Source organism: Cebus imitator, unplaced genomic scaffold, assembly GCF_001604975.1.
Source record: "Cebus imitator isolate Cc_AM_T3 unplaced genomic scaffold, Cebus_imitator-1.0 Scaffold0, whole genome shotgun sequence".
Classification (NCBI taxonomy): Eukaryota; Metazoa; Chordata; class Mammalia; order Primates; family Cebidae; genus Cebus; species Cebus imitator.
Window position 1 is genome coordinate 8397939 of NW_016107315.1, and position 27058 is coordinate 8424996.

Sequence of the window (27058 nt, forward strand, 5' to 3'; positions counted from 1 at the left end):
AACAAGAGCGAAACTCCGTCTAAAAAAAAAAAAAAACAAACAAACAAAAAAAAAAAAACAACAACAAAAAAAGCAGACTGGGCAGGCACAGTGCTCATGCCTATAATCCCAGCACTTGGGGAGGATAAGGTGGGCGGATCAGTTGAGGCCAAAAGTTCAAGACCAGTCTGGGCAACATGGCAAAACCACATCTCTACTAAAAATACTATAAATTAGCCAAGGATGTTAGCACATGCCTGTAAGTGCAGCTACTTAGGAGGCTGAGATATGAGAATCGCTTGAACCCAGGAGGCAGAGGTTGTAATTAGCTGAGATCATGCCACTGCACTCCAGCCTGGGTGACAGAGCGAGATTCTGTCTCAAAGAAAAAAAAAAGCAAAATAAAAAAATCTTAAACAGACATTTTCCATGTTCTTAGTGACTTGTTACTTTTTTAGTTATAAAAATTATAAATAACCATCACTACAGAAGAAATATCAACTGTTAGAACACGAATTTTGTAAGCCTAATTGTACTGCTAATGTAACTGCCACACTGTAGAACACTGAGACTTAAGAAATTACAAATTAATGCAATGCTAGTTTGAAGATTTGACATTTTAGAGTTAGCACTTGGTAGCTTGATAATATTTATGCAGAAATACAAATTCTGAAAATTTTCCTATAATAACATATGAATGTGTTTACATAAAGACTTCTGAATATCTACAGCAGTGGGTCTCAATTCTGGCTGTATACATATACAGATTCCAGGACTCTCATGCTGGGATTGTAATGTATATTTAAAACAGGGTATGTTTTCAAAGCCTCATACATGATTCTAATATAACCAGGACTGAGAAAAATCAATATGAATTTTTATGCATGAAATAGAGACATGTCCCTTTTACAATCCTAAAAATAAAAACAATTGAAGATTAAGCTTACCCTTTCCAACAGACTCATTTCTTGGAATTCTGGACTAGTGTTGGATAGCCGCTGCAAAGTATGGGTCAAATCATATGTTGTTGAAAAGTAAAATCCATCCACATTCAAGACATGGTTTAGCATTGCTAAGAAGGTTTTATTATCTTGTAACTGTAAACAAAGAAAAATCAGTACAGCTCATAACTGAAAAGGAATCTGAATAAAAATAAAAACCTTTAAGCACAGCCTCGTTAAAGACTACTACTGGCATAAGAACTGGGCCAGCAAGAGGGATGTTCACCATTTCCCTGGGACATAGGACAGTTCCTGGCACACAGAAGATAGATACTCAATAAACACTATAGGGTACTATTAGGTAACTTGATTAGGTAGGACCCCCTCCCCTTCACAAATTTTATTCTAAAGGGCAGAAGAGTGGTTTTAACAAAACATCACCTTTGATTATGACCTACTGTGTGCCAAAGATTTTCCAAAGATTCTCTAATCCTCACAACAGCCCTGCAAAGTTAGCATAGCTACCCTGACAAATAAAACACGTAAATTTAAGAGGGGCCCAATAACAGAGATAGCAAATAAGAAGATACTAACATCATCCTCATTCTCAAGAAACTTTCCTGGTTTGGGATGGATGAGAAGTAAAATGGAATTCTTTTTCTTTAAAACAAAGATTAAAAAGTCAAGTAAAAGCAATATTTATCTTTATTTTTGGATAATCATTTTAACTAGCTTTCCCAATGAATACCAAGATTGACATTTGTCTTTATCCTTGTTTTAAAAAACAATCGTTAATGTTTAGAAACGTTTAATGATTACCAAATGATTAACTTGTTAATCCACGTTACAAATCTACATATATAAAATTTTTGACTTGTGCTCAGACATGTTTTTAGAATTAGCTACACAGCTTTACAACAAAGTACAAAAATCAAGAAGAAATTGTCTAAGTAAATATGACTGGTCTAGTAAATGAATACAGCCATTTTTATTTCTTTAAAATATAGCTAGCAGAGAATAAATATATTGATATATATTTCTTGATATACATATTATGAAAAAGAAATTCTAAAGTATATTTATATAAATATGTATATTATAAAATAGAAAATATATTATGTTCTTATACATATCAACAGTCAATTGTAAAAACTATGATTGTTCCATGATCTTTAAAAATTTTTTGTCAAAACATTAAAAACTCTATTGTAAGTTACAGATATAACTTATATAGTTGTAAGTTATAGATATTAACTTGTAAGTTATATAGTAAATTATAAGTGTAAAGAAATGAATAAATTATAAAACTAATATTTAGCACACTGTAATTTAAAACATTAGAAACACTAAGAATGAAAACTATTTTATTTCTTTGTGAAAAAAAAATGTATCAAGAGACTTGAACACTGCTTGCCTTCTTGTCATATAACTTAAGATACAGAATATCTCTTCTATCCCTGGTAAACTGTCATACATTTTCCTAAGTCTAAAACAACTTCTGACATTGTATCCTTTGCCCTTTCAATGTTGTGAAATATCTCCAAAGTTTCCTTTAATGGGAAGTTTTTGCAGGCATCACTTCCTCCGGGATACTGTCATCCTTTTCATCACAGCCACTCCATCATTAATGTTGGTAAGTTCACCTGCACTAAGACCTCTGGCTGCATACCTACAGTCCCTTGAATGGTGATAGTGTCAGCGTTCCCATGGTCAGCTACTTCTTCTATGCTCCATTTATGTTCAATTTCAATTTCTCTTCCAAAGTTGTTGCTTTTTGTTTCTTTGCACCTTCATCTTTGGTGGGTTAATTCTTCAGTTAATATACTGTAGTAACTGAAATTTAAGCCATGTTGTTTGGGGATTGGTGTTAACTAAACCATGGTTACTGAAATCTGTGCATACAGCAACCGTGCAAAAGGAAAACTGCCTGAAAGTGTATATACACATTTCATAAACACACATACATGCTTACATTCACATGTGGTAAAAATAAAGAAAACCTCTTTGGGAAAGAAGGGAATGAGTTAAGAGGAGTAGAACTTCAAAGGTATTTATATTTTATTTCTTTATAAAGAGGAAATGAAGTTAAATTTGGTGTTGAGCACATGTGCATTTTCTGTTTTCCCTTTTCTCTCCACATGAATGAAATTTCATAATTAAAGAATTGAATCTCTTTTTAAAAAAAAAAAAAAACAAGAGCAACAAAATTATCTGAATGATTTAAAAAATATTTTTTTATGCCTGGGTAGAAAAGTAGATAGAGTGAGCTCTACAGGTTGTTTAAATAATTATAGCATTCTCTGTATTCCACAATACCCTCGTCCTCCTCTACCCATCCCATGCTACTGCTTTGGGCTTTGCAGTTAGTAACAATTTCCAGTTCTTACCTGAATATCAGTTAAGTGCAACATTGTCTTCTTATAAGAAAGGACATCAAAATCTGTTGCTTTCCAGATTACATGATTGAAAAATTCACCTACTTTTGTCTTTTTGGTAATGACTATAAGATAATTACCTGCAAAAAGCACGCCAAACACACATAATTACAAAAACAGTAACTCTAAAGGTAGAAATTGGAGTCCTTATTGTTTAACTTTAAAGACTAGTAGAATAAGACTATATTGTGCCACACAGAAAAAAGGTCCATTTTTAAAGCAACCTTACAATTTATGAATAGAAAAACCAGAATATTATTTAGAAAAATTCTTACTGAAAGGTCACATTTTTCTCAAAAAAGCTAAAAGCAAATGCTTTTCATAATCAAAGGATTTGTCATAGTAAATGGAAAGCAGAGAAAGAAAATACTTCTCTCTTTCAATACCCCCAAGGCATACAGGCCTCTGCTAATCACTTCCCAGCAGGTAGTTTAAAGCATCAAGTCATGAGATCTGACATTACAAGGCAATGTACCTTCTACACCACTCCTGTGTTCTTCATGTAACTCTGAAGTTAGAGTAATGTGCTTTCTCTGAAGGTAGAGAAATGTGCTGGGGCAGTATACCCAACTGGCTGCCGCAATATTACAAGGATGAGTGGTCAGGAATCTAGGAGTCATCACAACATTATGCACAATACACCAATCCTGACCTTGCTACCTCCTCACCCCACAAATATATAAAACAGAGTAACCCTTTCCTACTCAATTAATTCTTCAGGTCTGTTCAACACTCTACCCACAAGTGCTCTCTCTGGAAGTTCTCCCATGTACATGTCTCTCTCCTAGATCTTGTCACACAGTACTGCAGTAATTCACTATTTACACGCCTCTCTCATTGGACTCAACTGTGGGGCAAAATGGACTTTCATCCCTTATAACTCAGCATCTAGCATGATGCCTGAAACAACAGGAACTTCAAACAAACTCAATGAAATTAAATCTAAACAAAAAGCACCTTCTTAACAACTCAGAACCAAGGAATGTCCACTAACATGCACCATGTCCTATTAGCACAGGGCTGAAGGTGTAGAATACCCTGGTCCATTGATGCATTAAAAATTGTGTTTACATACTCTTGGAATTTGTGAAAAACATCTAGCTAAGGATTTCAATTCTAACTGAAACACAACAAAATACAAAACCTTTTTTTAAGTAATAGAACCTCATGCTGATAAATTTTACCATGTGGGGAGTATTTCTTTCATAAGTTAATGACAAATACTTAACCAAGAGATTTATTGCCTAAAACATGATAGAAAGTATTAATTCATCATATGCTCACTCTAATATTTAGTCAATTTAACTACCTTGTTTAATTACCTTCTTTGCCCATCTTAGCTTATTTTCTCTTACCTGCCACCAGATGGATTGTGCCCAGTATACCAAATATTGGTCTTGTGACAGCTGAAGGAGGAACATCTTTCTTGACTGAAAAGAAAGAAAGAAAAATCACATACAAAAAGCTTGCCAACAGAAACAGAAATTTAGTCTGATTTCAATAGTTACTTCAACTAAACCAATTTGCATGGTTTGCTCTAAGAAAAGCAACATTCCTCAACTTAAATGCACTATTCATAGAGATGTATGTTATATAAACTGGAGAGTAACAGCAATGAAACTGTGATAACTCCTAGAATATATGTTAGGTTCTCTAATGGAAGAAAAAAACCGTCCTATTAGAAATGGCATAGTCTGCATTCCCAATGATGAAAAGAAAATTGGCTAAGAAACTGTCAGCAAGTCAGTCTCAACACTGACTTTGCGTGGAAGTATTTCATTGTATGTCTTACTGATGACTGTTTGGCATCATTATCTTTACATTCAAACTATTCATGACCTTTAACTTTTCAGACTATTCAAATGGGTCTGCAATCTCAACTTACAAATAAAATGTTACTGAAAGATCAAGAACAACTGAAAACATACCCACGTTAAAGCTCTTGAAAGACACCAGGTTATATCAACATGGTATAAAGAAGCAGTATAATTTAAACTTTAGGAGAAATGTACTAACACTGGTTAAAAACAATCAGCTATCTTGCAACAAGCCGCCATGAAGCAACAGACAAATAGGAAATGTCAAATTATTATACTAAAACAGAGCTCTATTTCCATTTGATCAAAGACAAACTATACGTAGTACTACCAGAATTACCACACAATCAAAACACAGAAATTTTATAGCCATAATTTTCTTACACCCCATTACCCACAGAACATATTTTCATATTTCACTTTATCCACTCAAAGGCTATTTACTCTATGGTTATTCAAATATTATACTTTAAGAAGAAAACAAATATAAAACTCTGGAGGTAAATTAGAATCTTTAAACAAACAAAATATGAAATTCCAAATATTAGAACACATGGTACATTAATTTGTCACCAAAGTTATTTCATATTTATCTATTCAGAAGTCAGGCTGTTCCCCACAAGTGAAAAAAAGTTTGTTTTCCGCATCCCAGAAAAGTAAAAACAAAATATAACTGGATAGGTAGATAAAACTTAGAAACATCATTTGCCTAAGAACACCTACAAGTTTTAGACAGTGACATATATTTTATTTTCATTTATTAAATTATCTAAACCAATCCTTTAAAATACAGCTAAGGGAAAAAAATAAATAAATATTATGTTTTTAAATCCTTACAGACAGTAAAATACTATCTAAAATTTTCAAGATCAACTCTCTTTTTCACAAAGAAGGAGGTAGCATAAAATTGAAGCACAAAAATTACACGTTGGTGCAAAAGTAATTGTGGTTTTTGCCATTACTTTTCATGGCAAAAAACACAATTACTTTTGCACCAATCTATAAATAAGGTAGCAAGAATTAAAATTTTAATAGGAATGCACTCAGTGATCCACAAATTGACATACCTCTGATTTATGTTTTTTAATTATTGTAATTTATGTATAAAATCTTTCTCCCCAAACTTCTAAATCTGGCTGTAAAATACCTGCAAGGGTAACCTCTGTGGATACACGGTCAATGATAAGTACATCATCTGCTCCATCATCACAAGCTTCCACATAAAATTTTTCAGGCGTGATATGCCTAAGAAAAAATGTAAAACATAAATAACTAAATCAAATGAAATGAAGACTTCTAAAAAACTACTTATTATAACAATTACAGAGTATAACTTTGACATCATTTTCCCAGCTTCCCAACAGATGAAGCTGTTAAGCTTGCTGTCCTTATGAGTTCATGGCAACTCTTTTCACTTGTATATTTGATGCTGACAAGGTTTTGATTTGCTATGAAACCATCAATTTAACTTATACAAAAATATCACAATCAAACCTAGTTTATAATATTCAACAGGGTACAGAAGGCAAGGCAGCACAGTAGGAACACTCTAAAGAACCAGACTACCAGTACTGTGTGACCTTAGGCAAGTTACTCCTTCTCTCTGAGCCTCTTATTCCCTTAACTGTAAAATAACAATAATACCAGATTCATCACGCAGTATCATGTGAATTAAATAAGCTAATCTTTGGTAAGCACTTTGAACATCTGACACATAGTAAACAAGAGGTATCAGCTAAAAATAATAAGAAATGCATTTTAAATAAAATATTTCCAGGAAATTTTTAAAAATAAATTAATATTCAGGTGGGGTGGGTTTTTTTTTGTAGAAACCGACATATATGTTCCTGAAAAAAACTCCTCATTCCGCAAAATAAAAAATAAAGGACGTAGAAATAGGGCTGAGAGAGACTACTTAAAATTTATGCAACTTTGTAATTAGAGTCTAACAAAAGTTAACAGTTGGTTTCTCAAGAGATAAATAGTTGAGGCAAGCAACTCGGCATGATCAGGGACTAACTCAGGATATAGTAAATATTAACCAAATAAAATGCGTTTGAATTTGCAGGCACTAAAACGATAAAGACTGAAGTAGATAAAACTCCAAGCCACTGATTGAGACTGTTGTGAAGGTAGGCACAGGGGAAGATACGACGTTTCAGAAGCTGAGTAAGGATGGGAAGGGAGGCTGAGTCCAAGAACTATTTCTTTTTCCAGAAACTAATCTTTATTGTTCACAAACAAGACTTAAAAGAATTTCCATCTGTTCTATCTGTGCAGCAGCCAATCTGAGGGTTTTTTTCCTTTCCTTTTTAATTCTACTCCCACTTGCCTATGAAAAACCTTATTCAAACCCACACAACCATCATGGACATCATTTTCTATTTACCAATTGTGTATAAGCTATTTGGTATTATAGAAAAATGTCCTGTAGCAAAACAAACTGTATTGACTATTTTTGACTGTAAGCTCTCTGAGGAATAATCAATCCTTAATTATCCAAATATAATTTACAACCTCTTACGGTTCATCTGTAACTAACTAAACATTAGGGCAGTTTCCTTCATTTGGGGGGATATGCTAAGTGAAAGAAAATCAGTACAACAAAGAAAGCAAATCTGCTTCAAATACAGCAATCTTCAATTCAACCTAAATATAACAGTTCATTCTTTTTATTACTGAATAGAATTCCACTGTATAGATATATCATCATTTGTCCATCCATTCATTTGTTAATGGTTATTTGAGCAACTTCTGGTTTGGGGTTACTATGAACAAAGGAAAGGGTTTAGGAACATTTTTGCAAAAAGTCTTAAGGCGGATGTTCATGTATCTTGTATCTTGATTAACTCCCTAAAAGTGAAATGGCTGGATCATATGGCATATATATGTTTAGCTTGTGCAGAAAGGGAGAAAAAGGAGGGATTACAGCCATGAGGAAACGTTTCCAGGTGACGGATACATTCACTATTATAATACTGGCAATGGTTTCACAGGTGTAAATGTCAAAATTTATCAAACTGTACACTTGAGATGTGTGTACTGTATTGTATGTCAACTTAACTTCAATTAAGCTATAAAAATAAAACAAAGTGAGAGGTCCTAAAACAAAAGAAATATAAAGAACTTCCAGTCATCTAGTCTTACACCATTTTTTAAAAATCCAATATTTCAGTCCATATCTACAAAAGATGTTTTATGGAAGCATAAGTTGCATTCCAAGTGTAAGTCAGTGACATGTACTGAAAGGCTACCACTTACTAAGCATTACACAAGCACCAGGGCAATGTGGCAGGTGACGAATACATTCCAGGGACAGCTGAGCCAGGAAGTTTAGAGATTTGGGGACTCACTGATAGTACACATGAAATTGGGATTCAAACCAGTTTTGTAAAAGTATAAAAGTTATCATTTTTTTCACCATACTATATTACTAGAATTTGAAGACATCATTCTTTGGTAGGCTGGCACAGATACATTGTTGTGTTCAAAATAGTCCCTGGTTAGGGGAAAAAAAAAAACAAAAAAAAAACCACTTAAAGAAATGTTTAAAAACCCTAGTTTAATAAAATTTAAAGACTTTCTGTTTAAAAGAATTGTTTTAAAGTTTTGTCATCTCGACACCCAAACACTAAGGCATCTAAAATTTCATTTGAGGAAAGGACTTCATTCCTTGCTGCCAGTCTCAGCTTTCTCTCCATTAAAAAGAGATAGAGGCTGGGTGTGGTGGCTCATGCTTGTAATCCCAGCACTTTGGGAGTCTCAGGCAGGTGGATCATTTGCTGTCAGGAGTTCAAGACCAGCCTGGCCAACATGGTGAAACCCCATCTCTACTAAAAATACAGAAATTAGCCAGCCATGATGGTGCATGCCTGCAGTCCCAGCTACTCAGGAGGCTGAGGCATGAGAATTGCTTAAGCCCAGGAGGCAGAGGTTGCAGTGGGTAGAGATGGCACCACTGCACTCCAGCCTGGATAACAGAGTGAGACTCTGCCTCAAAAACATAATAATTAAAATAAAAAGAGATAGAACTGATAGGTGAGGGTGGATGATAGAATACATATGATATGCTCAGTACTACGACGGGACTCCATGAAATACAGGCATTATTTAAATTTTACTAAATGGTTTCAGGCCACTGGGTTTTAATGTTGTTTTTTTACACTTCCACCATCTTCAGTCTCTTGACAAAGCCATCACCACTGCTCCTATTTGGCTGCTTTACTTTTACATCTAGGACAAAATTACAGGTTTCAGATAAGGTCTGAGGAAGGTCACACAGTTTTGACTACAGAGTAAAGTCCATGAGCATCCATTTTCTTCGTAAAACTCAGAGGTCTAGTCTCATCCAGTCACCCAGGCTGGAGTGCAATGGTGCCATCTCGACTCACTGTAAACTCTGCCTTCTGGGTCCAAATGATTTTGCCTCGGCCTCCCGACCAGCTGGGATTACAGAAGCCTGACATCGTGCCCAGCCAATTTTTGTATTGTTAGTAGAGACGGGGTTTCATCATGTTGGCAAGGCTGGTCTCAAACTACTGACCTCACTGTCCGCCCGCCTCAGCCTCCCAAAGAGCTAGGATCACAGGTACGAGCCACTGCACCTGGCCAGGCCTACATCTTTTAAGTTCAAAGCTGCATTTTGGAGGACAGAGTTGCCATAATTTATTTCTCCACATAAAGGGTGTGTTATCTCTTCAATAACTAATGCTACTTTTAATATAAAAAGATGATTATTCACCAATCTCAGAAATCAAATCCCTCCACTTTTTTTTATATTAGGCACAAAAACACAAAGCTTGCCTCTAAATAAACAGCCAACAGAGAAATGCATATTGCTCGCTCTGGAAAGCATACCCCTTCTACACTCTGACCACGTATATTTACATAAATGCATTTAAACTCCTCACCTATAAGACCTTTAAAATGAAAATTATTTGGACAAAAATCAATGAATTGAAAAGTCACCCTTGTTTCAACATACAAGGTTGGGGATATAACCTAATAGGTACATTTCAGTCAGCAATAAAGTATTTATTATAAAATCAAGTGTTTATAAGAGCACTTACATACTGTATTAGGGTAAAAAAAATTTTTTTAATTAAAAAAAAGAGCACAAAAGTCACATGCACACACAGAAAAAACTACCTCCATTAGAAGCAATTACAAGTTTTTCTAGGCTGGGCACAGTAGCTTACGCCTGTAACCCCAGCACTTTGGGAGGTGGAGGTGGGCAGATCATTTGAGGTCTGGAGTTCAAGACCAGCCTGGTTGACACGGTGAAACCCTGTCTCTACTAAAAATACAAAAATTAGCCAGGCATGGTGGTGCATGCCTGTAATCTCCACTACTTGCTAGGCTGAGGCAGGAGAATTGCTTGAACCCAGGAGATGGAGGCTGCAGTGAGCCAAAATCACATCACTGCACTCCAGCCTAGGCAACAGAGCAAGACTCTGTCTAAAAAAAAAAAAAAAAAAAAGACTTGAAGGGGTTATGTGCCAGAAGGTTTTAGGATGGTATCTGTTCAGTTCTGAAGGCAAGCCTGTGCATATCTCATAGAATTCCTTGCTGACTTTTGCAGCCACTTCTATACTAATAACAACGTCTTCTACCCTGACCATTGAACTGTCCTAATTTGGAGGCTCTTAGGAGTTAGTCCCTCAGAAACCATCTGAGGGAGATTCCAAATGAGATTGATTTCAGCTTAGGACTTTCCAGAAAAGCCTCCCTTGACTTAGAAGAACGATAACATTCATTGATCTTGCTATGCTGCCATCTCATCACTTCCATTTTCCTCCCCAGGGACACAACAGTCATCAGTCACTCTCCTAACACCAGCTATGACACAGCTCTAGAAGCTCGCATCCAGAAAGAGGAGGAAGAAATCTTGATGGCCAATAAGCGTTGCCTTGACATGGAGGGCAGGTAAAATGTTGTTCTGGACTCTGAGGAATCTGAATCATTGGTATAGAGACCAGATAGGATCGTTATTCACAACTAGGAAACCTGATCATGCAGCCTCCCCCCTCCACCATCACCCCTGCCAGCCTGTCACTTAAAGGTGTGAGATGTGATGACCTTTACCTTGATAATTTCCACTAAACATGGAATTCCAGGTAGGGTTGCTGTCCCCTTGGCCTTCCTAATTGCTTTTCCTTTGCCCTCTGCCTGAGCTGAATTGTTGGCATTTGCACTATAGGGTATTCTTTCTAGCACTGCACTGGAACCCTGTGATACAACAGATTGCTTAATAAAATGGTAAAGGAACATCCACTCAACCAGGCACAATGGCTCATGCCTGTAATCCCAACACTTTGGAAGGCCAAGGCGGGACGATCATGTGAGGTCAGGAGTCCAAGACCAACCTGGCTGATAGGGTGAAACCCTGTCTTTACTACAGATACAAAAATTAGCCAGGCGTGGTGACAGATGCCTGTAGTCCCAGCTACTTGGGAGGCTGAGGCAGGAAAATTGCTTGAACCTGGGAAGTGGAGATTGCAGTGAGTTGAGATTGTACCATTGCCCTCCAGCCTGGGTAACAGAGCAAGACTCTGTCTCANTGAACCCAGGAGATGGAGGCTGCAGTGAGCCAAAATCACATCACTGCACTCCAGCCTAGGCAACAGAGCAAGACTCTTAAAAAAAAAAAAAAAAAAAATTTTCTCAATTTGGCATTTAAATTTAAAACTGATTTGGAAGGATGTGAGATTAAAACATACATCTTAGATTAGGACTTCGAATAATTTACCAGATCTATATATCCAGCTATAGAAGTAGGCCTTTAGTAATTGTTACATTCCTAATAACCACAGTCAAAGCTTATGACTTTACTATGTGCTCAGAATCCCTAAAATTATAAAGTTAGATAATGAACCTTATTTTAAAAAGAAATATATGATACCCCCAAGTCTGGATAGACACATTTGAAATAAGACAACAAATTAAATTTTAATTGAGGTAGAATGAAATTAATTTCTACAGTGAAAACCCTCCACAGAAGCCTTGATCTTCTCTCAGAAGACGGAATCTGGGAAGTATTAACAGGTGGGTGCAGGCTGTAGACAGATACTAGCTACTTAAATGCAGGTTTGGAAAAGAAAAAGTGTTTGGAAATAGGCTAATTAACTCGGATACTACAGAATTGAATTGTCTACAAGGTGAGAGTCAACAAAATAAGCAGATTCCAGTAGCAGAATGCTGAGACGCTTCAAGAACTAGAGGGAAAATGCAATAAGAACTAGTCAGAGGAGATGTGGGGAATAAGAGGTTGTAGGGGTGGGATGGGGCAAGTAAGGCAGTGACACTGACTTAAAAAGGGGTGTAAAGGCAGTTTGAAGTTTCTATTAGAACACCACCGAAACCCAGACTTTGCAGACACCTGTCCTCCTTGACTCAGGGATTTAATGTTTAGAACAGTTCAACAAGACAGTCTATGGATTCCAGACACCAGGCACAGCTGAGAACTAGGTGAGAGTGTCAAGTGAAGTCTGAAGACAGAGAAGGTCTGCTTACAGACTGGTAAAACCCCTCCAACCTGCTTCCTCTGCCAGGCTCCCACAGTGCTGGTGGCCAAGTTTACATCATCCTGCTCTCCCACAACTCCCATGGGAGTTTTTTAAGACTGTGTCTGAAGAAACTGATTGGTCCAAGGTCAGGTGACATGGCTCACACCTATAATCCCAGCACTTTGGGAGGACACTTGAGCCAAGGAGTTCGAGACCAGCCTGGGCAACAAGTCAAGACTCCATCGCTACAAAAAATGCAAACATCAGCCTAGTGTGGTAGCACGTGCGTGTACTCCAAGTTACTCAGGAGGCTGAGGTACGAGGACTGCTTGAGGCCAGGAGGTAGAGGTTACAGTGAGCCATGATCACACTACTGCATTCCAGACTGGGCAACAGAACTGTCAAAAAAGAAAAGGAAAGCAGAAAGGAAAAAAAAAAAAAAAAAACAAGAAATTGCACACAAAAAAAAAAAAAAAAAAAAAAAGACCAGTTAAAAAAAAAAAAAAAAAAAAAAAAAGAAAAAGAAAAGAGGGAAGAAACTGGCCCAAGAGAAAAATGTTAGAAACTGCTGACATTTAGGGGTCCCCAATGAATTTCCACACAATCACTCTACAGTGAGGGCCATCAGTTGACACAGTACCTCATTCTTAAAAATGAAATGACAACCAAGGATCACCAGATATTTGAAAAAAGGATTTATCACAGAAGACAGACCAAAACAAGCAGAAAAAAATAACTTTGCGCAGGGTCGGGCACAGTGGCTCATGCCTGTAATCCCAGCACTTTGGAGGCCGAGGCGGGTGGATCACGAGGTCAAGAGATCGAGACCATCCTGGTCAACATGGTGAAACCCCATCTCTATTAAAAATACAAAAGATCAGCTGGGCATGGTGGCGCGTAACTGTAATCCCAGCTACTCAGAGGGCTGAGGCAGGAGAATTGCCTGAACCCAGGAGGCGGAGGTTGCGGTGAGTCGAGATCGCGCCATTGCACTCCAGCCTGGGTAACAAGAGCGAAACTCCATCTCAAAAAAAAAATAAATAAAATAACTTTGGGCAAATAAAGTATGCTGAAAACAGAATAAAACTCCAAAACACATTTATAATTGATAGCCTCAGAAGATACTGCATTCATGCAACAAGAAGAGGGTAAAAGCATGCATTAACATGTTTTTGGACTGATTGTAGAAATAATATTTTGAAATTTTAACAGAAGGATTGGAAGATAAAATCGAAGTACTCTCCTTAAGAGGCTAAAAAGAAATGCAAAGTAGGATGGCATAGGAAGAAAAGAGAGGAAGGAAAGCAAAGAAGGAGAGAAAGAAGGAGGAAGAGGAGGGAAAAATGGGAGAAAAAAGTGGGGAAAAGTAAGAAAATAGTACAATCCAGGATATTCAGCATCCATGCAGCAGGAATTCCAGAAGAATATATAAGAAAAAAAGGAAGAAATTATCAAAGAATACAAAACAAACAAACAAACAACAACAAAAACCCCCACTCAGACCAAAAAAGATCCACTAAATAAATGGAAACACATATATGAAGGCATATTAAACATGGAATTTCAAATCACTACAAAGAGACAGTTCTAGTTCCCCTCCACCCAGAAAAAATTAAAGTAAAAGAAGCAGTGAAGTATTCAACAGCCACTGTATTAGCAAGGCAACAGCAAGATCTTTAAAATTCTGAAGGATAATAATTTCCAATTGAGAACGTTATACCTAGTCATACTTACCAAAAAAGTGTGAGGGCAGAATGAAAATTTTCAGATACACATTCTCAAAAGTTACATTTCACTTTTTTTTTTACAAGGGAGGAAAGGTGTGTTCCACCAAAATAAGAGAGAACACCCAACAAAGTTAGATTTGAAATCCAAAATAGGACGTAAAAGGAATTCTCATGACGATGGTGATGAGAGGTCCCAAGGTAATAGCTACACAACAGGGCTAAAGAATAACCAGCCCAGATTAAAAGCAGGAGGAGAGAGGGCTCCTAAGGGTAAGCCTCAGAGAAGAAAATGAATCGATAGCCAACTGACATGTTTCAAAGGAATTATGTTGCTCTTTCGGAGAAACTGCAGACTGATTTGCAACAGGTACATTAAAAAGTCAAGCAAATAAAAAGAACTAAGGCAATTTTTAATTCTAGGAAAAACAAAACATTTTTATAAGGAAATGTAATTATGATACACCATGAGGCTTCATTTGAACCACAGCTACATAACCGTAACATTGTGAACACTGACTATCTTACTATAACTATATGGAGAAAAAAAGAAGAGGCACAAAAGCGAAATCCTCATCTTCTGCAATAGGAAGTCATCAGATTACTAAAACCGATAAAAATGAGGAAACAGCAATATAAGCATTTGTATAAATATGGAGTAAAATACCAGAAGTCACTTAAAAAGTAGTTGCCTCTGTTATTAAAAGCTTTGTATACTACTTACTTTTAAACCACATAAATAAGATTGAAATAAAAATAAGGTTTAAAAAATGTATTATAGGCCAGATGTGGTGGCTCATGCCAGTAATCCCAGCACTTTGGGAGGCCGAGGCGGGTGGATCACGAGGTCAAGAGATCGAGACCATCCTGGTCAACATGGTGAAACCCCGTCTCTACTAAAAATACAAAAAATTAGCTGGCCATGGTGGTGCGTGCCTGTAATCCCAGCTACTCAGGAGGCTGAGGCAGGAGAATTGCCTGAACCCGGGAGGCGGAGGTTGCGGTGAGCCGAGATCGCGCCATTGCACTCCAGTCTGGGTAACACGAGTGAAACTCCATCCTCAAAAAAAAAAAAAAGAAAATACACACACACACAAATTAGCCAGGCGTGGTGGTGTGTGCCTGCAGTCCCAGCTACTCAGGAGGCTGAGGCAGGGGAATCACTTGAACCCGGGAGGCCAAGCCTAAAGTAAGCCGAGATTGTACCACTGCATTCCTGACTGATGACAGAGCAAGACTCCATCTCAAAAGAAAATAACAAAAAGTATTATAATAACAAAATATAAAAATAAGAGTAATGATGGATCAAGGTAGGGATGTCTTGCTCAAAAGTTCTGAGGCTTTGCTTAATCTTCTCTCTCAGAGAGATGCTGCTAGAATCTAAGTTGCTGATGCTATCACCAGCCTATTCTGATAATGTCACTGAAAGTGGTATCTCTAGGCTTAAGAATTGGAGCAATGGCCGGGCGCGGTGGCTCAAGCCTGTAATCCCAGCACTGTGGGAGGCCGAGGCGGGTGGATCACGAGGTCAAGAGATCGAGACCATCCTGGTCAACATGGTGAAACCTCGTCTCTACTAAAAATACAAAAAATTAGCTGGGCATGGTGGCGCGTGCCTGTAATCCCAGCTACTCAGGAGGCTGAGGCAGGAGAATTGCCTGAACCCAGGAGGCGGAGGTTGTGGTGAGCCGAGATCGCGCCATTGCACTCCAGCCTGGGAAACAAGGGCGAAACTCCGTCTCAAAAAAAAAAAAAAGAATTGGAGCAATGAAAACATGAACAGTGACTGCCAGGGAATTAACATCTCTAGGGATGGTAATTATAAGTAATGACTCACAATTCTGTTAATCGTAACAGCAGGTATCATCCCAACTCACAGGCACCTATATATATATGTCCTTACTGTTATCTTCCTCTCCTTTCATTTCCCACCACTTCTGTATTGGTCTTAATATTGATCTGAAGCATAATTGTTTTATGTAGTAAATTTTATTCTACATGTTTTATGCTTCCTAGGCTTCATCTCAAAAGCCAGTGAAATTAACTTTAACTCTCTAGCACTTGCAGTCAAAAACACTTGAGTAAACATTCACTGGTGAAATTTTTGCTGGTGTGTATTGTTTTATTGCTATTTTTGTATTTAAATCTTCACCAAACAAGCTATAGCATTACTTATTTTATGAAACAGATTTCAGAAGACAAGATTCAATTCAAGATTATTTGGTCAAACTATACTGTTGATAACAGATCTCTAAGGTTCAAAGTAACACTGTATACTAAAAAGGGTTCTGGTCCCACATAAACTATCTGGTGAGGTGATCAGACTCCAATTCACCACTAACTCTAACTGAACAAGAATCCTACCAAGTTTCTGTCAAGACAAGAAGATTCAGTATCTACCGAGAGTTCTGGTTCCCGTTAATAAGACACAACCTATGGAAGATATATCAAAATAGCATAATACTTGTATAGTAATTGCTTCTATTTTGACTACCTTCATTCAGCTGGTTAATTTGCTTTTAAGAATTACTGTCCAAGCATAAGATAAAAAAGAAAAAGTGGCTGGATACAGCGGCTCATGCCTGTAATCCCAGCACTTTGGGAGGCTGAGGCAGGAGGACTGCTTGTGCCCAGGAATTTTGAGAGCAGCTTGGGGGCAACATGGCAAAACCCTGTTTCTACAAAAAATATAAAAATTAGCCAGGTGTGGTGGCATGCACCTGTGGCTTCAGCTACCCAAAGAGGCTGAGGTGAGAGCATCATCCGAACCTGAAACACAGGGGCTCACCTGAACCTGGGAGGCAGAGGCTGCTGTGAGCCGAGGTCACACCACTGCACTCCAGCCTGGGCAAAAGAGCAAGACCCTGTCACAAAAAAAAGGAAAAGGAAAGGGAAAAGGATAAAGTGTCCAGGGACCAGGACAGGACAGGACAGGACAGGACACGACACGACACGACAAGACAAAGCAGGAGGATCGTTTGAGGCCAGGAGTTTGAGACTGGCCTGGTCAACACAGCCAGATCTCATCTCTACAAAAAATGTTGAAACAAAAGAAGGAACCAACAGTAAAGTTGCTTCCTCCTTTTTGATTGTTGTGAATAATGCTGCTATGAACATGAGTATACAAATCTCCCTTTGAGATCTTACTTTCAATTATTTTGAGTATCCCAGAAATGGAATTGGGACTACAAGCTAAATTCAACCAAGGCAGTTTTGGCTATTATGTTTAACACAAATGCATTTAATCTTATAGTCACCTGGGGTTCAACAGCTCTTAAGGGTGTTTTTAAAAAATTAGCCTTGTTAAATTTTAAGAAAAGCAATATATTTAATTATAATATTAACATCAAATATTTTTATTTTCTTTCAGTGTTGGCACTGTGATCTTCCAGTGTCTGAAAACATTTATCTCCCATGTCACATTCATGTCTTATTTCAGGCAACAACTGACCTCTTTAAAATCCTGTCAAATCAATGAGTAAAACTGGCCTACTTCAAAAATATTACTACTTACTAACCTCACGCCCATTAAAATGGCTATTATCTAGAAGAAAAAGAAAAAGAAAAAAAAACCAGGATAGAAAATAACAAGTGTTGGCTAGAATGTGGAGAAATTGGAATCCTGGTGCTTTGTGGGTGGGAATTTAAAATGGTGTAGCCACTATGGGAAAACAGTATGGTGGCCCTCTAAAAATTAAAGACAGAATTCCAATATGACCCAACAATTCCACTTCTGGGTATATACTCAAAACAACTGAAAGTAGGGTTTCAGAAAGATGTTTGTATACTCACATTCACACTGGCATTACTCACAATAGCCAAAAAGGTAAAAGCAATCTATGTGTCCAACAACAAATGAGCAAACAAAATGTGGTACATACATATGATGGACTATTATTCAGCCTTAAAAAGGAAATTCTGATACATGCTACAAAATGGATGGACCTTAAGGACATTATGCTAAGGGAAATAAACCAGTCACAGAAGGACAAATACTCTATAATTCTACTTCATGAGGCATCTAGAGTAGTCAAGTTTATAGTAACAGCAAGAAGAATGGTGGTTGTCAGGGACTGGGAGGATACAGAAATGGGGAGTTGTTTAATGGGTACAGGATGAAAAGAGTTCTGGTGATGGATGGTGATAGTGGTTGTACAACAATGTTAATGCCCTTACTGCCCCTGACTTGTACACTTAAAAATGGTTAAGAGAGTAACTTTTATGTTTTATTTTACAGCAATTTTTAAAAATAATGAAACCACTATTTGCATAGGAGCATGGTGATCGTCATGTTATAAAACTGTAGCAAGAACATATTCCCTCAAAAATCTTACTAAAGAATTTGGCCAGGCATGGTGGCTCACGCCTGTACAGGTATTGATCGACTTACCACTTATGCAACTTACGACCATTCGACTTTACGACCACAATCGCTAGCCACGACTGCTCCGTGTCTGGCAGCGCAAACGTTGCCCAGCTGGGCATACGACAGTGCGGACCAGCTTCCAGCAGCACTACCATCTCCGTGTGCACCATTTCAACTGTACATATAGCCTACTCTACTTACGCCCAAATCGTGTTATGACCGGTCCGCGGTCCCGACCGTGGTCGTAAGTCAAGCACTAGCTGTAATCCCAGCACTTTGGGAGGCCAAGGTGGGTGGATCATTTCAGGTCAGGAGTTCAAGACCAGCCTGGTCAACATGGTGAAACCCTGTCTCTACTAACAATACAAAAATTAGCCAAGCCTAGTGGTACACACCTGTAGTCCCAGCTACTCAGGCTGAGGCACGAGAATCATTTGAACCTGGAAGGCAGAGGCTGTGGTGAGCCAGGATCGCACACTAGGAACTTGAGCTTAAAACAAGCACACCGGTCGGGCGTGGTGGCTCACACCTGGAATCCCTGCATTTTGGGAAGCCAAGGCAGGTGGATCGCCTGAGGTCAGGAGTTTGAGACCAACCTGGCCAACATGATGAAACCCCATCTCTACTAAAAATAAAAAAAATTAGCCGGGCGTGGTGGCGGGTGCCTGTAATCCCAGCTACTGGGGAGGCCTGAGGCAGAAGAATCACTTGAACCGGGGAGCCAGAGGTTGCAGTGAGCTGAGATAGCACCATTGCACTCCAGACTGGGCAACAAGAGTGAAACTCCATCTCGAAAAAGACAAAAACAAAAAGCAAAAGGCAAAAAAAAAAACAAGCATACCAAGTCATTTGATGTAGCCTAGCATTAACCTTGGCTAGCCAGGTTAGCTTAGGTAAGCCTGAACTAGCCTGAACTCCCAGTTAACTAACGCTTTGGATACAAACCCCACATTGTCTGTGCCAAAACTCATGAGGATAATCTTAGCTGCCCTACACCCTTCCCTCCACCGGGAGAGTCCTGTGAACAATATGAATGTTCATTGCACTGAACAGATTACATGTGTTTTTTAAGTTATCTTAGGTTACATCTGTTCTCAAGGTTGGACCATATCTGCCCTGACTGATGACTTCAGTTATGAGACTTAAGAAAGGCAACTTCCTGAGGAAATAGTATTCTTCAGAAGCCTGCTGCAGCCTGATTCAGTATCTAAAGGATTCCCTGCCTTACACCTAATTTCAACTGATCTTTTAAAAGAAAAAAAAAAGGGGCCGGGCGCAGTGGCTCACGCCTGTAATCCCAGCACTTTGGGAGGCCAAGGTGGGTGGATCACGAGGTCAAGAGATCGAGACCATCCTGGTCAACATGGTGAAACCCCGTCTCTACTAAAAATACAAAAAATTAGCTGGGCATGGTGGCGCGTGCCTGTAATCCCAGCTACTCAGGAGGCTGAGGCAGGAGAATTGCCTGAACCCAGGAGGCGGAGGCTGCGGTGAGCCGAGATCACACCATTGCACTCCAGCTGGGTAATAAGAGAGAAACTCTGTCTCAAAAAAAGAAAAAAAAAAAAGAAAAAACCGCTTTAAATGTTTCCAATAATGCATTTCCATTCTAATTATTTTGCAACTTCAAATGTATCACTGTCTGACAATATCCATGCCTATACAAATGACTTAAAAAGAAAAATGGAGCCGTATCAGGATATTTAGAACTGCCTGGAAGTTTAAAAAGTATGAATTTTAAATTCTGAGCAAATCAATATTGTTTTCTATATTAAAAATTCATAAGAACATGTCAACTATATTTGACTGTAAGTGACTCATTGCAATACCTGGCATATCTAAGGACTAAGGCGAGAGCAATCTGATAAGAGAAAAAAGGTAATATGGATAATGCAATGGAATGGAAAGATCAGTGGACTCTGGACCAGCTGTATTCCAAGGCCAGCTCTACCATGGCTTGGCTGTATGACCTGACTTTGTGGCCAAGGGCAATTATTAGACTGTTTTCAACAATGACAGAGAATACATATCAACCTATGACCTCACAGAGGTACTAGGAAGACAATAACATACATGAAATGACTTTTAAGCTGCTGTTTCTTCAAAAGGATACATTCCAAGTTATCCTAGAGTGTGTTTTTTTTGAAGTGCTAGTCAGTGGTCTATACTGGAAAGTTCCTTTCATTTACTCAGCTGATTCACTGAGGAGCTGCTCTGCACACGGCTCTATGCTAGGTACTGAGGACTAGAGAAGAAAATGTTGAGGTGTAAACTGGCTGGAGAAACAAAGTGCAGCCACCTGCCATGTAACAGTGCTTTGGTCAACAACAGACTACATACACGACGGTGGTCCTATAAGCTTATAACACTGTAGTTTTACTGTGCCTTTTCTTATTTATATATGTATACATACAAAAATCTTTACCATTGTGTTGCAACTGCCTACAGTATTCAGTATAGTAACATGCTGTACAGGTTTGTAGCTTAGCAACAATAGGCTATTCCATAAGGCCTAGGGGTGTAGTAGGCTGTACCATCTAGGTTTGTGTAATTATATTCTGATGTCTCTACAAAGAAGTTGCCTAACATATTTCTCAAAATGTATCTCTGTCGGTAAGCATCACACGACTGTGTACATAATGATTTCATTTCTAGATAATAAAATGAGTGGTTCCAACGGTACTATGGATTGATCATTCTAGCTTTCCGTCCTCTTGTCCATGAGGAAGTAAATGCACTGTAAACTGATCCTAAGAGACAGAATGTATGAATCACATAAACATTTGGTGTCTAACCCCTATTATAATAATTTTTCATTTCTGGCTTTGTGTTACCAGAACTCAGTGAAGGAAAAGATGTGGAAAGAAAAGGTTTCTCCAAGAAGGTACCTACGAGGTACACTAAGTACTTCATCTAAACTTTCTTTGGGCCCAACATGGTGGCTCACGCCTGTAATTCCAGCACTTGGGGAGGTCAAGGTGGATGGATCACTTGAGACCAGGAGATCGGGTTTCGGCAACATGGTGAAACCAAAAAACACACAAAATCAACCAGGCATGGTGATGTGTACCTGCAGCCCCAGAGGTTTGGGGGGTTGAGGCGGGAGGATCACGTGAGCCTGGGAGGTTGAGGCTGCAGTGAGCTGAGCTAATGCCACTGCACTCCAGCCTGGGTGACAAAGTGAGACCCTGTCTCACAAAAAAATAAAAATAAAAAACTCTGTCAAGCCTTACAATAATCGTTAAGTATCAACATTCCCATTTTACAGATTGAAACACCAATTCAGAAGGATTAAGTACTATGCCCAGGACAAGTAGTCAAGTTAACATATGAATCCATATCCATTCTGACTAAAAAAAACCTGAGATCTCTTGGCTCTACCATGGATGTGACCAGTATATAAAGAGAGCAGAGAGGAAGGCATTCTGGGTAGAAGGATCAAAATAATGCCCAAGTTTGAAGCTAGAAGAGGATGACCTAAGTTTTGCAGAAGTAGGGAAAAGGCTCTGGGCAGTTACAAGAAATAAAATTAGGTGATAGACTATAAAGAGGCTAGAATATACAGATGGCTAAGAAATACAAGCTTGATCCTATAGGTCAGTAAGATGGAACTAGAAATTGTAAGCAGGAAAGTAGAGGATAAAACCAGAGCATTAAAAAGGTGAAATTCAACGGGGCAGAGATGGGCTGAAAAAAAACGTGTAGCATAATGCAGAGAGTATTATGTAAAATCCCAAGTAGAACAGGTGTGGTGGTGTGCATCTGTAGTCCTAGCTCCTCGGGAGGCTGAGGCTGGAGGCTTGCTTGAGACTAGGAGTTCGAGGCTGCAGTGAGCTATGATCAAACCACTATACTCCGGTCTGGGCAACAGAATGAGACCCCATCTCTTTAAAAACCAAATGAAACAAAAGGAAAAAAAAAGCACTTCAACATTCCAGTAAATCCTTTAGCAATACTTTTGCAATAAAATAATCAAATATCTCTTTTGCATGGATATTTCTTAAAACACACCTCTAGACACATTTTAAAAAATGGCTAGTATCCCCTACCAGTTCTTATACAGAAACCAATTTCACTTCTAAATGCATCCAAAAAAGAGTACTCCTTAGGGCAGGAGCCACATTTTAAAACCTTCAACAGTAGTCTCAGAGCAGGAATGGCCAAAAGGAAGGAATAAAAATGGAGTTTCTAAGTCATAAATCCCTTGATAAAGTTGCAAAAAAGTTGTATCTTCACATTACAGAAACACTCAAAACTTTATTTTTTCAGGGGGTAAAAAGGACTGACAAATGAGCGAATGACTTTCACATAACCCCAGTTTGACTCTATCACCCAAATAATTTAAGAGCTTCCACTTATCACAAAAATCAATACAAAAACATCATTCTTGGTAATTAAGAGACAAATTTCCTTTCTCTTTTATGTATATAGAGGTCTTTGGTTTGTTTGTTTCAAGGTCTGAACTGGTTAAATTTAGGGTCCTGGCAGCTGAAAAACAATCATCATAATTCTGAAGTTCTCCATCCTATTCAATCTTTGCCACAGGAAAATTCAACTGCATCCTGTAACCTAACGCTAAGCTGCATCAAGCCAAGGCACCATATTGCTTAAACACATTTGAGACCTGGTATAGAATCACATTAAACCCTTCAACGCCTATCAGATAGACAATAACCTAATTAGCTGGCAGACCACATGTGACAATGGCCTGGCCAGAAACGTAGTGGAAGACATTTCCTTCAACTCTTTCACCTAGAACAAGGTGAGCACTTTGCCAAGGGGAATTGGGAGAAAATACGGAAAAGTGGAGAGGAAAATGTGGAGGGAAGTGCGCATACGCAGCTAGGGTTTTCAAACAACATTACAGTAAACAGAAATGGCAAAGGGGGTGGACTGTAGAAAAGGCAATCATCACCTTTCCTGCAACACATACAACGTGAAATAGATGACCCCTCTCTGAATTTTGCACGTCTAACTTTCCGCTGAACCTTGCAGAAAGTTATTAGTGAGCTTGAGGTCTGAGGAGCTTAAGAAGTGCCCAAACCACATTTTGATGTCATTTCCCTGCAACGGAAATGTGCTATCTACGCCTAAGTGCCAAGATATTTTAGCCTGTATAGGGATAGATAAGCTTCTTAAAAATTACATTTGTTTCTCCTACTAGACCAGCCTGTGGCCACCAGATTTTCAAACAGCCTAGGAGTAAAGCATTAAACACGAAGTTGAGTAGAACAAAATTACTGAGACAAGAAAAGTGTAGATGCTAATGGGTAACACTAAGGGAAATAAACACATTTTGTTCTTTAATCCAAGACAAGCCAAAGCCCTTAAAAACACAGATTTTATAACTCTTAACCAGAGCCTCTCTCTCAAAGACTCAAGAACTTGGATTTACCGAAAAGTCAATTTACAGTGCCAAAATTCTCGAGATTAGCCTCGGGCTGTCGACACAGACTTAAGAACCTGCCTTAGGCTGGAGCTGTATAAAGTTTAAACCAAAGTAAACTTCTTCAGGTTCTTAAGAGTGCTGACTGTAAATTTTTTCTGCACCCTGAAGACTGGTCAGGCTGGCTTCGGTGGCCCAGATAGGCTGCAACCAAAACAAAAATTTGTTGATTTGTGTGTAGACTCTAAAGTGCTGCTACAGGTCCGTTAAGTAAGAGAAAACTCTTTTTCTCTGCTAAGTCATACAGATAAATGTAGTCGCCAGCTCTCCATAGAAAGTGGGGAACAAGCGTGCCCGGAAGGGCCGCACCGCAAAGCCGACCCCGGCTCGTTGGAGGCCAGTCTGCAGCTTCTCTCTCCAGCCGTGGGCACTGGGGCCGAGCACGGTGGAGAAAAGCCGGCGAGCCCCTGGTTCCCGGCCCTTGGCTGCTCGGGTGAGGCCTAGGAGAGGCCACGCCGGACGAGCAAGGCCAGTAAGTGCGAAGAGCTCCCACACCCTATCTGCCGCCCGGGACTCAGGAGCCCTCCCCGAGACCGGAGCCCACACCTGCCGCCCCGCCCGCCACCCCTCAGGACTCCAGCCCGCGGGACTCACAGCTTCAGCTGCTCGTAGGCCGCCGCCGCCATCCTGCACAACCACCTCCTTCCTTCGCTCTCCGCCCGCCCCGCCCCGCGCCGCCACCTCGGCTGCAGCGTTACCGGTCACCCTGGCACGGCGGCCGCAGCGACCAGCCTCGTCCCACCCCTCTCCCCGCCTCGCAGAGAGCCGGCCTGAACGGGTGGCGGTGGAGGACAAACTAGTGCGCGAGCTAGAGAGGCCTCCGACACGGCGGGTCGAAATGAGACGAAAAGCGTCGTGACGTACTTGCTGCGGATTGGCGGAGCGGGCTGGGGGAAAGACGGAGCTGCGGGAGCTGTAGCACTCGGGTAAAATGGATCGCCGGTGCCCGGAAGCCTGTTCAAACTGCGTAGGGAGTGATCAACCATCACGCAGAAAGCCTTGGTAGCTCGGGGCCAGTGGCGCAATGGATAACGCGTCTGACTACGGATCAGAAGATTCTAGGTTCGACTCCTGGCTGGCTCGCGACGCTCATTTTGCCGCACTGGGCCTGTGTATTACAAGACTTTGGAAAAGTGCATATATAGAATGTGAAAGTTAAATGTCTCAAATTTGGATGCTACTTTGCTCATAATGTCATCCTTTAATTATGGTAGGAACCTGGAGTTGTCAGAGGTGATTTGCAAACTGCAGAGCGCCCTGTTCTTAATGATGCACCTTAGAAGTCTGTAAATGGGGTATATTTAGATAAACGCACCTGGGAAAGTGGCATGTTGGAGTGGGGAGCAATGTGGCCGGAGGTTAGCTACCGGATGACGCAAAAGCGCATTTAAGGCAGCAGTTCTGTCCTTTCTCCGCCATGGAGTAGAAACCCCCATAGTAATGTGAGAAGCGGCGCTGTCCTAGTGTACCAGGATGGCGTGGGCTTTAGATCTCACCAGCAGGGAAGAAAACCTGCGCTGCGCGTGGTAGTTGTGGGTGTGGGGGGACGGAGTCCTCAAAGCGTCAGAATCTGCAGCAGCCCTGGCCTTTATGAGCTCCGTCTCCGAAGTCAATCCGGCCCCCAAATTCCATTGGGGAACCCTAAGACACGGGTGTTTTTGCAGTAAGAAGACCTCAGGTAATCTAGTATATTACCCCTCATTGTACAGATGTGCGACCTGGACACCCGAGAAGGTGCAAAACGCCTGCGGCCTAAAGGGGACTCGAACCCGGGGATTATATGAGTCATCGTAAGCTGTCTATTAACCAGTCACTCAATCGATCAATTAATTTCCCCAACATAACATTTTCCCCTGATAAAATTATAGAGTTTTAAAATATAGAAATTATTAAAAATAAAAATAATGCGACTCCCACCCCAATATCATCACTATTAATTTTTTTCCTTAAAGCTTTTTCTTCTATACTTTTTAACATGGGTATACCTGCACATGTGTTTTTCCAAATTGGGGTTGTATGGAAATGGGTTTCTCATTTTGTCCCCTTACCTTTTTGTCTGAGATTTAAGGTCATTAAATATTATTTGAAGATACTCCATCAGAGAGCTAGATATTTTAAGCATAACCCTTACGCTATGAATTTGGGTTGTTGCCAGTTTAACACTTAGAAAGAAAAAATGATGCTGCCTAGGAGTTCAAGACCAGCCTGGGCAACATAGCGAGACCTCCTCTCTACTAAACAAACAAACAAATAAATAGATTTTAACTAACCAGGTGTGGTGGTGTGCACCTATAGTCCTCACTGCTCAGGAGGCTGAGGTGTGAGAATCACTTCAGCCCAGGAGGTCGAAGCTGCAGTGAGCTGTGATCATGCCACTGCACTCCAGCCTGAGGGACAGAATGAGGCCCTGTGTTGAATTATTTCTATGTCTTACAAATTGCTAGAGGTGGAACAACCAGGTGGACATCTGTAAAGTACATTTTATGGACATTTTTAAGACTTTTGTTACTTTCAAACTGCCCTCCAAAAAATTAAACCGAGACACACTTCCACCAACAGCATCTGTTTCTCTGTTTCTATGCATGCTAACCAACACTGTATATTATAAATTTAATCAAAACTTATTTGCAATTTTCATAATTGAAATATGGAACTTCCTTTTACATGTACTTCTTAATATATATGTTTTCTCTTGATGTATTGAATTTTTTCTTACAAATTTGATTTTTTAATATATTAAGTATATTAATTATTAAATACATTGCAGTCTTTTTTCCAGCTTATCATTTACCTTTTCTTTGATATATATATATATATATATATATAATTTTTTTTTTTTTTTTTT

At 39.3% G+C, this 27058-nt stretch overlaps 1 protein-coding gene and 1 non-coding gene across 2 annotated transcripts in view; one reads left to right on the forward strand and one right to left on the reverse strand.

Moving 5' to 3' along the window:
• SACM1L (SAC1 like phosphatidylinositide phosphatase) overlaps nt 1–25018 on the reverse strand; it is a 65432-nt gene extending 40414 nt beyond the window's left edge. The window contains exons 1-5 of the mRNA XM_037736774.1: nt 24808–25018; nt 6320–6417; nt 4711–4785; nt 3308–3435; nt 927–1076 (exon numbers count right to left, since the gene is read on the reverse strand). Coding sequence (XP_037592702.1) covers nt 927–1076; nt 3308–3435; nt 4711–4785; nt 6320–6417; nt 24808–24839 — 483 coding nt within the window. The 5' untranslated portion in view covers nt 24840–25018. The remainder of the gene's footprint in view (nt 1–926; nt 1077–3307; nt 3436–4710; nt 4786–6319; nt 6418–24807) is intronic.
• Nucleotides 25019–25223: 205 nt separating this feature from the next.
• TRNAR-ACG lies at nt 25224–25296 on the forward strand. The gene has a single exon. It is a non-coding gene; the product is annotated as a tRNA-Arg (tRNA).
• The last annotated feature ends 1762 nt before the right edge of the window (nt 25297–27058 follow it).